The sequence below is a fragment of the Lemur catta genome, chromosome 10, assembly GCF_020740605.2.
Source record: "Lemur catta isolate mLemCat1 chromosome 10, mLemCat1.pri, whole genome shotgun sequence".
NCBI classification, from domain to species: Eukaryota; Metazoa; Chordata; class Mammalia; order Primates; family Lemuridae; genus Lemur; species Lemur catta.
In genome coordinates, this window is record NC_059137.1 from 38,542,105 (window position 1) to 38,557,299 (window position 15,195).

The following is a 15,195-nucleotide window of genomic DNA, read 5'->3' on the forward strand; positions in this document are numbered from 1 at the left end:
AGGATATAGATCACTATTATAATGAAAACAAAATATCTCGTTATTTGGGAAACATGACATCTGCAAGTTATCCTTCTGTATATTTTCTTCTTAAAACACTTAGAGAAAGGGTTAGAAAAGTCTCCAGAGGCAAGTGTTGGGTGTAACGCTCCTGCTGCTGGTGCAGGGGCTGGGCTGGCTCACATGTTAGGTTATTACTTTATGGTCCCGTCCCATCTTCAGAAAGCTGAGGTCTGTGATCAGTCCCTCTGTTTAGGCAAGAAACTTATGAGGAGTCATACTGCTAAGTTCCCTTACCTTTCTAAGTCTTTAGCTGTAAAAAGTTCCTATCAGCTTCAATTTGGGTGATTATTCTAATGAAAATGGCTGCTTAGGCCATATGTTTTCCCCAGGGACTAGTATGTTGGATGTGCATTTGTTTCTGTGCAGTTTACTGTAAAATTGACTGTAGGTGGGGCCTGTGGACACTTCAGCCCCTGACCTTATTCAGATGTACATCACCCTTTGTTCTGCCCCATATCCTTTGGATTGTGCCTGTCAGGGCCAGTGGTGAACTTGGGCTTCACAGATCTTCAACAGATATTCCTTTTGTTTTTGGATTAATGGAGTATCTACCTTCAGAAGCTAGGTTACCTGGAAAATTCTTAATCCTCCTCTTCATGAGGTATTAATACCAGGGTTCTTACTTGCACCTGCACCCTGCCTGTACAAGGGAGTCAGGTGCATGGATCCTAGTCTGCCCTTCTCGGGAAGCCATCCACACTTCCTTCTCTCTGAAAGTGTAAAATAAGTGAGACCCACCTGCTCTTTACCTTCAATTATTGTGGAGTTTTGAAAATCACAATGATATACTGGTTCTAATGTTCTTTTGTATGTTATTCGATCCTTTCATCTGTAGGACTCCCATTACACCGTGGTTGGAGATGCTTTCAAGAAATGCTTTGTGAGTAAACCACACCCCAAACCAAAGAAATTTGGTAGTTTTGAGAAGAGAGCCAAGATATTCTGTGCCAGAGAGGACTGCAGCCATGACTGGGGAATCCATGTGAAGTATAGGACATTTGAGATTCCGGTTATAAAAATTGAAAGTTTTGTGGTGGAGGATGTGGCAACTGGAGCTCAGAGACTGTACCCAAAGTGGAAGGACTTTCATTTTGAGAAGATACCATTTGATGCTGCAGAAATGTCCAAAGGCCTTGGCCTCAATCTTCAGCTACAGGTAATAGGTGAATTTGAGTGAAGAAGCAACCACGCAGTGGGTATAACCATGGATCGCTTATACCGCTGGGAAGTTATTTTACCTAAGGCTTGTACTGAATTGAATATTGATCCCTTTGCCTTCTGTTTATTGTTTTCAACAGTTTGTTCTATAATCATACATGTAAAGCACGAGTGAATCACAGCATTGAATATTTTGTAGGCCAACAGAGCTCACAGTACTTGGAAAAGATTAAAAAGTCTTCACCTGTTTCTGTCCTCTTTAGAGCCAAATGCCAGCGAACACACAGTAACCACTCTGTACACGTTGGGATCGATGGATGAATGAACAGAATGTTGAAAGGTTTTCTATACCTCCCTTTCTTAACCTACTGTAAACTGGCTTTTGCCCTTAACCATCTACTATAATTTTTCTTTTAGAGGTTACCAGTAACTCTGGTTGCCAAATGCATTGGGAACTTCTTGGTCCTTCTATTTGACCTCTGTACTTTCGGTCCTATTAGCACTTCTTTCTTGAAACTCTCCCTTGGTTTCTATTTCTTTTAGTTCTAGTCTAGCCTTTTTTATTGGTTTCTCTTTGCTGATCCCTTAAGTGTTGATAATTCCAAGGGCTCAATATAGTAATGTATACAAATATGTGTATATACATATCTATGTGTAACTATTATAACACATTATACACATACATGTATGTATATAACAGTTACATGTACACTCATGTTCTCTCTGTAGCAGTGTGTGGCATGGTAATCTTAAAACTCTGTAGTGGACAACTTTTAGTAATGAGGGGCGTAGAAATAAAATACTTCCTGGGAAATTATTCCTGTTCTTTTAGTGTACTGAATGTCTTGCCCTATTAATCTGTTTTCTTAATCTGTGCCATTGTTCTCTTTGAATGGTCATCTCGAGCCATTTTCCAATAACAGGTGATGTTCAACACTTGCACTGTCCTGAGTTAGGTCTCTTGGATGATACTAATGAGGCAGTTTAATTTGGCCGTCCTTTCTATTTAAAAAATCAGAATATGTTTCCACATGGCATTCCTGTGTCACCTAGCAAGGTTTGCTGCTGCTTCAGAGAACTTAGGGGTTTTCCAGATACAGAGACAAGTGCTATTTCTAGCCAGGCCAATGTATTTTGTGTTCAGGGAAGGCTCTACCGTAATTTAAGCATCTTCCTAAAATAGCTTCAGATTATTTGTAATTCACCATGACTCATTAATGGCTTACACAGAACTCCAGAAATCATACCATGTTCAACACATAACCCTTTTTAAGTAGCAGCTACTTATACCCAAAGGCTATCTGGAGACTACCCGATGCACAGCCAGCCACTCAGACTATGCAGATCTACCCTGGACAATAGTGGGGTTACTCGCTATGGCTGCCTCCCTCTCCATGGGATCTGATGAGCAGTGGTGTGGGCAGGGAGCCAGAGAGAGTTGCCAGTTACGTAACTTCCCTTTGGCTTTTCTACAACTGTAAAACGAGGATAATACCGAACTGTAAAGGTTAGTGGAAGGTTTTTAATTAAAAGAATGTATGAAAATTATATGACATATAGTAGTTGCTTGATAAGTTATTACTAGTAGTATTAGTGAGACAATAAAAATGGATTATTTAAACCAATTTGCTGATAGCTATTTCTTTCATTTCCCATTAATATTTTATTAGAATATGTCTTTTTATGTGATTGCTTTTTTGATGATTGCTGTTGTTTAAGAACTCTGAGATTAGGTATAAAACATCTATGAGAAATCTATTTCAGAAAAGTTCTTTTAAGTGTCTAAATCAGGGGTCCCCAACCTATGGTGAGTGAGTTGTATAATTATTTCATTATATATTGCAAGGGAATAATAATAGAAATAAAGTGCACAATAAATGTGCTTGAATCATCCTGAAACCACCTGCCCTATCCTGTGGAAAAATCGTCTTCCACGAAAATGGTCCCTGGTGCCAAAAAGGTTGGGGACTGCTGATCTAAATGGTTCAATTTGAATTAAGGCGAATAGTCTTCAGCTAACAGAGGAAGGCAGACTAAGGCTGATACAAGAAAAACTTAGAATTTCCTTGTTTGATTTTTTTAAAGGTAGTAATGCCATTGCCAGGAATGGCCCCTGGAACAGAGTAGGCACGTGGTTAATATGGGTTGAATGAAAGAAATGAGTAGGGTAGGGTTCTAGGAAGTGCTACCTCTTGACTAATGTCCAATAGCTCGTTGTCTTTCTAGATCAAAGGCTGCATTTTAGAACCAACCGGGGAGTCTTTTTCATGAGCACACATAGGCATGTATCAAGGGAAGGCCATGTGAGGACAGGCGATGTGTTTATCTGCAAGCCAGGAAGAGCACTCTCACCAGAAACTGAAGTGGCTGGAACCTTGATCTTGGACCTTCAGCCTCTAGAACTGTGAGGAAATAAATTTTGTTCTTTAAGCCATGGTATTTTGTTATGGCAGCCTGAGCAGACTAAGACGTGCACTGAAATGATTTCAATGATAAAAATGAACAGATTAACTTCAGGACACTAAAAAAGCTGTGATTTGCTCACCATGCTTACATCACTGCTATTGTACCCGCTACTCTTCCTTCTTGTCTGTTCCCAAACAGGGCAGAGAATATACTGGTTCCTCAACACTTCTTTTGTAGCTGCACAGTTCTTACATAGTTGTAACAGCAGGAGAACATGAAGGTCATTCAAGGTTTGAGATGATATAGCCTAAGACTTGCTCTGCTCTAAATACACCAAAACTATAGCCCCCCACACAGCAAAACTCAAGTAAACAGGTTTTCATTGAAAATAGATTTAATCTTATTCAAATTAGAAATGTTCTGTCTCTCTCTCCCAAACCACCTCCAAACAAAGGTCTCTTCTTGACAAATATTCTGGGGAAATAAAAGAACTTCATGTTTCTTTTTAGGTTGAGCTAGCAAAAGGTACATAATCAAAAAACTTTAACATCTGACCCATCCACAAGGTTGTTTCATCACTTACTCTGAAGGAAAAGCAGGGAGGGGCGAGAATCAAAATCACTACTATAATTTGAAGTGTGCCAGGTTTTCATCTATCCACGTCAGTTACCATTGGTATAGTCGCGGGAAAGACTTCATGGAGCAGAGGATAAGAGAGGAACAATAAAAAGGGCAGAAGACACCTTCTGAGGAGACTTGCTCATGTTCAGATGAAGATTAATAGGTAAGAGTGAAAAATCAATGTCCTGTGATCAGTAACTTAAAGATCAGCTTGATCTTTTTCTGGTACTACTGACATTTCCACCATTTCTAGCTTCCAAATTCTAGAAAAAGATAAGAAGATTAACAAAAATAACATAGAAACTCCTGGCTTTGTGCCTGCAGGAATGGCACCCCAACCCCCACGTTCACTCGCTCTGTCCGCACGGTAGCGCCCCTCTGTGGAGCAGCCGGGGCCTCGGCTTCCTCCCTCCGTGCAGCGCCAAGTGCAGGTCTCCTAAGGAGCGAGGGCCTACTGGGCCATCTTGCGGATCATGTAGTTGAGGATGCCTCCGTTGTGGAAATAAGTGAGCTCCACGTCGGTGTCGAGCCTCATCACGGCCTGGAAGGACTTCCCAGTATCCAGCTGTGGCACAAAAAAGCAAAGAGTCACTGTGGGAGAAGACAGCTCCACCAAGAGGAGATTCTACCCAGCCTGCCCTCAGGGTGTGGTCCACACTCCTGCACCAGGGAACACGACAGGCTATCAATGACGGAGGTGAGCGGTACCTAAGAACTATTTCTCAGTACAGCTACTCATAACACTGGGATGGTATTTTCCAAACCTTCTCTGGGGTCTCCCTGTGGACAGAGATGTCTCGGGTAAGCAGGTTTCATTAAGCTTGTCCCTTAGGCAGCTGGCTGAGCTGCTCACCCTGAGACACAGACCCCTGCCTGGGTGGCTGTCCCGGGCCCTTGGCGCTGGGTATTACATCTTTGCCTTGCCGAGGGATCTGTCATTTTCACCCTTAGGATACGCAAAGCCTCGGGCTGGGGGTGGGGGGGAGGAGGTGAGTCTCGCTCACATTTTTATAATAAAAAGTTTTTTAGGTAATGTGAACATGTCACACCCTGAGCTTTTATCATGATTATCTGGGCTGAGTAAGACTAGAAGAAATAGGAGACAGTTCCATTCTTACCTCCCAACCCTAGCTACCCCCACAGAGGATAACTTTATAGAGAAATAAATAATAAATCAACAGGCATTATCCTCACTATGTTGGGCAGGCAGGACTCCTAAGTCTAATGCAGTCCTACTGAGTGATACAGGAGGGGTGTCCGGAAACTATCCAGCCAGGTGTCCAGGGCTGGATACTTTCTGGACAGCCCTCCTATTCTTCCAAGTCCCACTAATTTCCTTCTAACAGGATTGATTACGAAGGGCCGCAGCATGGAGATGCTCTGCTCACCTTGACCTCGACTTTGATCCGTGGTCTGAGGTTTTCTGGAATGATGACAGTGTATCGTTCTTGACCCGTGAGTCCCAGGGTGTCTGCAGTCTCACCAGGGAGATATTCGAGGGGGATCACCCCCATCCCGACCAGGTTACTGCGATGAATGCGTTCGTAACTCTCCGCCAGGACGGCTTTGATTCCCTGGTGAACAAAGACAGTAGTCTGGACATAGTTCCAAGTTTTCTTGGGATACATTGAAACTTTACAAAAGGCTTCGTAAGTCAGAACTGTTCTCACACCTAAATTCTTTGTAAGTACCCATTAATCTTTTACATAAAACATTATCCTCTAATTATAAGTAACATGATAGCTAGCCTTAACTGATTGCCTATGATGCACAGGCACTATGCAAGCACTTAATGATTTCTCTCATCCACCCTCCACCAATCCCTGGGACACAGATGTCATTATTGTCTTCCTTTACCCAAGTAGTTAGTGGTGGTATTTGAACCCATGTAGTCTGACCATGGGATATAACATCTCTTAGCAAGCTTCCATTGTTTCTGGAATCTATATCACAACACAATATAACTTTCTTTCCTTTGAATTTTTCTATTGTGAATATATCAGCAGATAGAGAAAGTTTAGTCAAAAAAGCAATTTTCAGAACAGACTACAGATAAACTAAATGCATACTGCTTTTACATTTCCTATCAAATTGTATTGAATATCATCTTGATATTATGCTTCCTAGGAAGTACATTTTATTGGGAATATGTGCCAGGTTATTAACTAGAACTCATTACATTACAGTTAATGTTATTAATAAATCAATATCAACATACCCTGAAAGGTCTCTTGATCTCTAGGTACACTTTTAAGACGGCCTGCATCGGGGGCACTTGGGAGCTTGTTAAAACTGTCGATTCTTGAGTACTACACTAGATTGTGGGGCAGGAGGGGCTCGTGATTCTCCTAAGTTTTGAGAACTATGGCTATAGCACAGTGGTTCTCCAATTCTGCTGCATATTAGAATCACCAGGGGAGGCTTCTGAAATCCCAGTGTCCAGGACTTCCTCCTTACCAATTGGACCAGAATCTCTGGGGATGAGATCCAAGCATAGGGTATTTAAAAAAAAAAAAAAAAACATTTCCAAATTTGAGAACCACTGCTATAGAGAATAGGCAGATTCTCTGGGATAGATGTTTTATAGGGCTTTATGTATATATGTATGTGTTTTGGGCAAGTGGAAAGCTTTCTAAACACACACTGTTCATGCCCATAGCTCCGTGTAACGGCTGGGCTGTGCTGCAGAGGCTGCAAACCACAGCGGTACATTCTTCTCTTCCCTGAGCACAGTCCAGTACTGCTGCGTGGCCCAGCCCGGGCAGCTACCTAACGAAGTGTGCATGGCTTCCTGGGCAGCCAGAACTCAGCAGTTCTGTAGAGAAGTCTAGACTCTGGGGAGCCCCTCGGGGCCAGTTCTTTTCTCATCCTCTATCAGATCTTAGGGTTCCCCACCAGAGTGCTCACTGCACCGGCCTCATGTATGCTGCCCAGCCCTCAACCCCCTTCCTAAAAGCCTTTTCTTCTGTAATTTCTCTGGTTCTTTTTGGCAGCTTCCAGAAAAAGTAGGCCTTTGAACTACTCATCAAGTAATCAGTGAACATGTTTTCCCCACTCAGAACAAAATGAGATTAAAAAAACAATACGTGTGAGTTTCAAAGACATTTTCAGAAGCCCAGCAGGCTGGAGGGCCACCTGCCAGACAGCCACATTTTTTACTGTACTAATAGATACCAACTTATGTTTCCCAAGTGCATTAACTTACTCAAGCCATAAATGACTGACATTGTCATCAGCCAACCGTTTTTATCTTACTCTGAGGCTGAAAGCTGGGCAGTGTGATTCTTCTCTGCCCTGAGGGCCATGCTCAAGAGGTAAAAGCTTTGCTCCCTACACAGCCCCTCCTGTAGGGACACCTCAAGGTGGAGCCCTGAGATGGCTGAAGGTTCCCAAGAGCTGCCCAGCTATGGACAGAGAGAGCCTCCCTTTCTCACTGAGGGTCTAGACACAGACTTTCCCAGGCAGTGAAAAGCAACTGTGAAAAGTGCATTCTCCTAGTTTACTCAAGAGAACCGGAACTCCTGAAAAAGCCCCTTACTTTTTCCCTTCTGTGAACCTGACAGACAATATAGCAGCCCCGGCTTATTCCTTACATTCACTTGGGACAATGGCCTTAAATAAATTTGGGGTCTTCAACCTTAGAATGTTATGAAAACCATAAAACCTTTCCCTATGGAAAAAGATGTACATTTCTGGATATATTTTCAGAGATTTCACAGACCCTCCCCCAAAACTGTTCTATAGACACCCGCAAAGGTCTAGATATGAATGTCTGAGCTAAGGGAGCCAGTTCACTTCAGATTACCCTTCAATGAGTGAAATAAATCCAGATCCACCAGGAAGCAGATGACTAAACACTACATGCCTTTTGGAGCTTCCTCTCTCATGACATCTTGGAAGTAAAGCAACAATTCATTCCTAGCACCCTCCCCGCTTCCCTTCTCATTCAGAGGTGCGATGGCCCTTCCTCATACTCACCAGCAGGAAAGGGCCCTTGGCCGCCCAGTCTCGGGAGCTGCCCGAGCCGTACTCCTTGCCGGCCAGAACAATCAGGGGCAGGCCTTCCTGCTGGTACCGCTCAGCAGCATCGAACACATCAAGCTGAGGAAGAGACAAGGCAGGTCTTACAGATGCAGCAGAGGCAAAGAGCGGGACCCACACTCGGTGAGCCCTGGGGAGAGGGGAGGGGGCTGCGGACTACCAGGTCACTGCGAAGCCAACGGTGACCCAACCAGTCAGCCATCTGGTCTACAAATAAGGTCCACTGTGATGGTTTATTGGGGTCTCCCGATGTCTGTAACTTCAAGTCTTCTCCCTTGGCCTCTTGGCTATTCCACTGTTCAATATGTATATTTTTCATTCAATAGTCCATTACCCTAGTATTCACTGAACAAGCATCTACTGGGCTAGGTCCTGGCGATCATTATCTAGGAAGGGTTAGCTTTTCAAAGATAAAATCAGGTATGAGTGAGGCAACATGTGTAGTGGCAAAGAGCACTGACTTCAGAGCCGGACTTTCTGGGTTTTAATCTCAGCTTTTCCACTGTGCCGCCTCAGGGAGGTACATGATCTCTGTGCTTCTGGTTCTCAATTTAAAACACAGATAATTATGGTCCCTACCTCAGAGTTGTTATGAGCCTTAAGTAGGTCGATACAAGCAATGTGGTAAGTTCCATAGAAATATTTTTTTTTTTTTTTTTGAGACAGAGTGTCACTTTGTTGCCCAGGCTAGAGTGAGTGCCGTGGCGTCAGCCTAGCTCACAGCAACCTCAAACTCCTGGGCTTAAGCGATCCTACTGCCTCAGCCTCCCGAGTAGCTAGGACTACAGGCATGCGCCACCATGCCCAGCTAATTTTTTCTATATATATATATTTTAGTTGTCCAGATAATTTATTTCTATTTTTTTAGTAGAGACGGGGTCTCGCTCAGGCTGATCTCGAACTCCTGACCTCAAGCAATCCACCCGCCTCGGCCTCCCAGAGGGCTAGGATTACAGGCGTGAGCCACCCCGCCCGGCCAGTTCCATAGATATATTAGCTATTATTATTTTAAGGTAACTTGGCAGAGTTCTTTCTCAAGCAGGCTAAACGGTTTTCAGGCAGCTTCACAGCATTTACTGGGAAGGGAAGTGACTCTGAAGACCTGCAACATGTGTCCGACACTGCTCTAGGTTTTATGAGTCATTCCATTTCATTTTAAGCTTCAGAGCTTTATAAGGTAGGTGTTATTTCTACTTCACAGGTAAGAAAAATGAGGCTCAGAGAGGGCAATAACTTCCTGAAGGTGCCATAGCTACATGAAGTGAGTTGGGACTTAAACCCAGACCTCTCTGACGCAGACTGCAGGCTTTCCCCCTCTCGCACACTTCCCACCGTGAACAATCCCAGCTGCAGTACGCCAACTCCAACAGCTCCTGGTAGAACCCGGGCAGGCCTCCTAGGGCCTCTATATTCCTTCTTTTTCATAGTGGATACAATGAATTAATGACATGCTAATAAAAAGTCACACAATAGTACTTCTTGATAAATATCCTCTAATTTAACTCAGAATTTCTCATTCAAATACTGATGAAATCTCACTCAAAGACTTTTTAAGCTTAATTCCCAGGAAATGAGACTTAAACCATGGTGCAGAATCTCTAAGCAAGAAGGGAAGACTACAGAAAGGGGTAGGACGGAGCTGTGGAGAAACACTAAAATCAGAAGGAAGGAAACTGTAAATATCCAACTTCCCAGAGACCGACAAACGCTAGTTTCTGAAGGAAGCAGAAGAGACAATACTCACAATTTCTCCAGAAGGCAGATGTATAGTCTGTGGCGCCTGCTTATTCAAAAATTTGTTTAACAAGCGAATGTTGGCAAATGTTCCCCGGGCCATGATGGCGTCATTACCTCTGCGGGAGCCGTAGGAGTTGAATTCCCGTGGAGTCAGCCTAATGACACAAGCAGGAAAGGAGCTAGTTTAGTGAAGCAAGGAAAGATTAAACTCAGCTTATCCCAAGAAAAGAAGAAGAAAACCAAACTATTTCTCTAAATCTACTAAGCACTGTTCTCCAAGGCAGAAAAGCTGTTCTCATAGCTTCAACGGAGGACACAGTGAGAGGTGAAATCAGTTTTCTTCTCCTGGCGTCAATGTAGAGTCTTTCAAATCTGGGTGGAAAACTCAGCAGGAACTCCAAAAGAGTATTTGTTTTATTTCATTCTGTAGGGTAGCCTATAAAGCTTCATATAAGAGAAAAAGCTAAATTACAAATAAGTAAGAGGGTGGAAACAAAGGGAATAGACAAATCAGATAGAGCCAAGAATAGTGGGAAACGTAAAATACGTTCCATAAACTAACCAGAAGTGGGTTCAAATTTGTCCCTGAGTTACCAGGAACTCAGTGCAAAGGAAGACACACAACTAGCAGTGTCGATTTCCAGCTTTTGTAAGATATAATAAAAATCAAAGCAGCGCACCAAAGAGAGCAGCTACTTTTGGTTCTGAAACCAGAGGAAAATCCTGTCTGTGGGCCCCAATGAAAGGAAACTTTGTGATGTCAGGAACATCACCTTATAAAACACAGTGGCCAGTTCACTCGGTTGTTCATTCAAATCCTAGGGGTGCGTGTGAGTGTTAGTATGATTTTACAGTTACATCCAATGTGAGGATTGAGAGAGTTGTGAATGGACTTCAGGAGCAGGTGAGCATGTCTAGGAACCCTGAAACTGTGTCCAAAATGTTTTAAGTATGGGCATTTTTTTGGAAAAGCATTATATTTGCTTTCATTCAATTCTCTAAAAAGTTCATGTCTTACAAGGAGTCAAGAATCACCCTTAGAAAAAAGGTGTTTGGATTTTGTTCCTCAAATTTGCGCTGGGCCCCATCCCTAACCTAAAGGAGGGTGATTCAGGAGATGGAAATGGGAACCAGGAATTTTTTTTTTTTTTTTGAGACAGGGTCTCACTCTGTCACTTAGGCTAGACTATAGTGGCATATCCTCCTGTCTCAGCTTCCTGAGTAGCTGGGACTACAGGTGTGTAGCCCCATGCCTAATTTTTTTATTTTATTTTTAGTAGAGATGGGATTTCACTCTTGCTTAGGCTGGTCTCAAACTCCTGGCCTCAAGCAATCCTCCTGCCTCAGCCTCCCAAACTGCTAGATTATAGGCATGATCCACTGTGCCTGGCCAGAACCAGGAATTTTTATCCCCCCCCCACGTGATTCTTGTTGAAAATTAGATTGGGGAACCACTGACCTCGATTATTATTGGTATATTAGATCACAGTAGATAAGACTTGTATAATACCTATTAGTATCAGCATATGAAGTATCGAAGAATAGATGAGTAAACTGCAAATCCTTGAAGCAGTTCTCTGTAAACATTAAGCCTCTCCACCAGGACATGGCAATGCCTTTCAGGCTCTATCTCTGCCTGGTCTCTCAGGCATAACCAGGCTCTGCTAGAGGGTAAGGACAGCCTTGGACTTTAAGGATCAGCCAAACTGGGAGAATGACAGTTGGGCCTAATGTATACACTTGCTCAAAAATGAAGGTCCCTCTCCCCTCCCCTTCCCCTTGCTGGCTCACACACTGGTGGATCCTCCCATGGAAGCTCTTAAGCAGCAAACAGAAAAAGCAATTGGTTTTTGAGCCCCAGTGTTCGGTAAAAAACCAGAGTCTGATTCCAAACGAACCAGGTAAAAAGAGAAATACTAACCACATTCACTCTGCTTACTCCAGTTCGGCCTTTAGTCTTCCCACCTGGTTCACACTTACCCTCTGTTGGTTAAGTAGCGAGCAGCAGGGCTGTTTCTTGCAATATTTCCAGCTGGAGAGATGTGGTCAGTTGTCACTGAATCTCCCAAATTTAACAGCACGTAGGCATCCACTATAGATTTGGGGGGCTGAAGATCCAAAGTCTAGCAAAGAATACAACAAGTCAGCATTGGCCCAGGTTTTCTCAGACAAGTAGCAGGTGAGTCTCAACAGTAGTGGTCCACAGACCTGAACCAGATGACAGCTCTACATCAATGCACAGAAATCTCTAGTTTTCTGGTTTGTATCAGGAATGTTGAGAAAAATAAGATGTATTTACTCAAACGTTCATTTCTCAACCTTGAAGAAAAAGCAAAGTATTGACACTATCCCCTCAAAAGCAGTAGGAAAGCAGCTGCCAATGACATTCTCTTTCCTCACGCCCACGGAACGCCTCAGATGCTGAGGACAACCAGGACCTCGACTTCTACTGCCAAACCTGTCCCACAGTGACCCACCCGGGGGGAGCATGGACTTCTTGATCATCAGTTTCAGGGAAAATGTTTCCTATTTTTATGGGTGTAACATTCAATATGGCAGGCTTTGGGGATGTTCCCTGGAATAGCCCCTCAGATGCTACTGGGTCTATGTCCGGGTGGAACTGATCACCAGGTGCCTGTGCACAGCCACACAGAAGCCCTGGACAGAGAAACTGTAGGACCACCACAGCCAAATGTCCCAGCCTCCCCAAACTCCCCCAATGTTACGTGCTTCGGTTTTGCAAAGGTTTTTATGAAAGGGGTAGTCAAAGCAAGGGTATGAGGTAATAAAGTAGGTTTTATAAGGAAAGAAACCTTTTGAAGAACTTTTGTTAAAAAATAAAAAGTCATACCAGGTTTTCGAAGAATGGTGGTGATTTAATGTATGTAGATTTGGGATTCCAGAAATACAGCTTATCTGACGGGACTGCTAAGGCATTCCAACTTTCATTCACAGTCTTAAATTTAAAAAAAAGGAAAAGAAAAGCAGATCTAATCACATTCCATTCTAGGGAAAATTTAATATGCAAACACAAAACATACATTTAAGCTAAAACGATAAAAACCATTTTTATTCTAAATAGTCATACAAAAGAGTTCCTTATACTAAGATTACATCATGCTAAGTAACTTAAAAACACACATGCACTGTAACGGGCAGCCTCTAAAATGGTGAGAATGATCCCACCTCCTGGGACTCACGCCCTTAGGTGACCCGCTACTGTGGAGTGTGGGCTGGACTTGACAACTATCTCCAAGATTAGGTTACGAAGAAATCTGCCTTCTATCTCCCTTGCCCTCTTGCCTGCTTGCTGATGTAAGCCAGCGGCCACGCTGTGAGCTGTGCACAGACCCAGGCAGCAAGGCACTAGCTAACAGCCAGCGAGGACCTGCAGACCTCAGTCCGACAGCCCGTTAGGAACCCAGTCCTGCCAACAACCACGTGAGTGAGCCTAAGTGGATCCTCCTCCAGAGACTGCAGCGCCAGATGACATCCGGACTGGAGCTGTGTGAAGGCGGGGGCACCCAGTGAAGCTGCACCCGGATTCCCAACCCACAGCAACTGTGACGGGAATAAATGTTTGTTGTCTCAACTCATTAAGTTTTGGGATGATCTGTTGCACAGCTATAGAGAACTAACACACATACTTATAAATAATTTGTGAAATAATAATCCAGATTGTACCAAAGGGGAAATTACCGTGTGAATGTTTTGGGAAGTAGACTTCCAGGTCATGTAAACACTGGATAGCAAATGACAGCTGCTATGCATTAAGACAGCTCGAATTTTGTCCACAGTCCATTAACTCAGCCATTGGAGAAACACATTTAACCTAGTGCCTACCAAGCTCCCTAACACCATGTCCCAAGGAGCAGTTTGTAGAGGGTGCAGTGTGTGACTATCACGCCCATGTCACCCTCGCCCCAAACAGTTCTGCTTTTATCTCAAGACCACCAGCCCCAGTCAGAAGCCCTTGGGTCCGCTGGACACATAAGACAGGGAAAGGTGTAACATCCAAGAGTCTCAGAAAATGATACTGAGCCCCATACATTTTCTCCTATTTGTAAAATGAACAGAGTTAGGTGCTTCCTACTGTGTGGCCTTAGTTTTTAGTTTTTTTTTTTTTAAAGCATGCAAATAATGCATTCTGAAAGGTGCATTCAACCAGTTTAACTCCACCTCAGCGACACCATAAAGATACCACCAGGGGTCCTCACCACAGCAGATACACACCCCAGGGTGTCTGAAAAAGGGGTGGGGGCCCTTAGGGCTGTCACCCACTTGTACAAATCTGGGACCATTGTGGGGGATGTCAGGTTTGGGAAAATGTGAGTAAGGGGAGAAAAATGACTGAGAACCACTTCCCCAGTTATCTGCAGAAATAAATGTTACTTTTTACAGTTTATACTCCCAAGAGCCTCAAGGTCTGCAGACAGGACACAAAGCAGTGGCTTTCCCCCGATCCTTGCAGGGGTGGGGAGGGCAGTGTGGACCTCACCTCTATTTTCTGATAGACCTCCTTAAACATCCCAGGGATGACGTACTGACGCTCCACCGCCTGGATCTCCTCTCTACTTGGCCAGATATCTTTCAGAAACACCTGTTGTCCCTTTGCGTTTACTCCTGGGGAAAAACATTTATTAATGAGAAAAACTTGCTAATACCTCATTTTCATTATCATGCACAGTCAGGTCTCTTCCTTCCTGGTAGATATAGGTAGTCACGCATTCTAGAAAGCCCGTGGGAACACTGAATTAGTGGATACTGAATCACTGTCCTGGTCACAAAAGTGTGACCAGAGGCTTGTAGGAACTTAACCCTGTATCAAATCATTAATACACAGATTAATACACAGCTTTGTTTTATGTGTGCTTCTGTTTAAAGATACCTCATTTAATATATAATAATATATTGACACTCATATACTGTTGACTCATTTAACACTGGACTTACAGCCCACAGCACTATAACTGCTCATGCCTGAATGAAGCTTATCTATTATAAACGCAGGGCACATCACAGTCTTGTGCTTAGCAACACCAGACTGCACTTCAGGACTATGCCCAGGGGCCATTTTGCATGGTGAAATCATCACAAAAAGCACAAAAATGTGAAAAACATGGCACTTAGTACGCTGTGAAAAAGACACTTGTTTACAGTATGAGAACA

The 15,195-nt window shown here is 43.4% G+C and overlaps 2 protein-coding genes across 2 annotated transcripts in view; one reads left to right on the forward strand and one right to left on the reverse strand.

Moving 5' to 3' along the window:
• The window catches only part of DDX58 (DExD/H-box helicase 58), a 43,022-nt gene extending 40,176 nt beyond the window's left edge, over positions 1-2,846 (forward strand). Inside the window, exon 18 of the mRNA XM_045562995.1 lies at positions 899-2,846. Coding sequence (XP_045418951.1) covers positions 899-1,240 — 342 coding nt within the window. The 3' untranslated portion in view covers positions 1,241-2,846. The remainder of the gene's footprint in view (positions 1-898) is intronic.
• A 1,467-nt stretch (positions 2,847-4,313) lies between these two features.
• Positions 4,314-15,195, reverse strand: part of ACO1 (aconitase 1) — a 58,214-nt gene continuing 47,332 nt past the window's right edge. The window contains exons 16-22 of the mRNA XM_045562996.1: positions 14,525-14,649; positions 12,878-12,982; positions 12,007-12,149; positions 10,034-10,181; positions 8,227-8,349; positions 5,637-5,822; positions 4,314-4,813 (exon numbers count right to left, since the gene is read on the reverse strand). Coding sequence (XP_045418952.1) covers positions 4,700-4,813; positions 5,637-5,822; positions 8,227-8,349; positions 10,034-10,181; positions 12,007-12,149; positions 12,878-12,982; positions 14,525-14,649 — 944 coding nt within the window. The 3' untranslated portion in view covers positions 4,314-4,699. The remainder of the gene's footprint in view (positions 4,814-5,636; positions 5,823-8,226; positions 8,350-10,033; positions 10,182-12,006; positions 12,150-12,877; positions 12,983-14,524; positions 14,650-15,195) is intronic.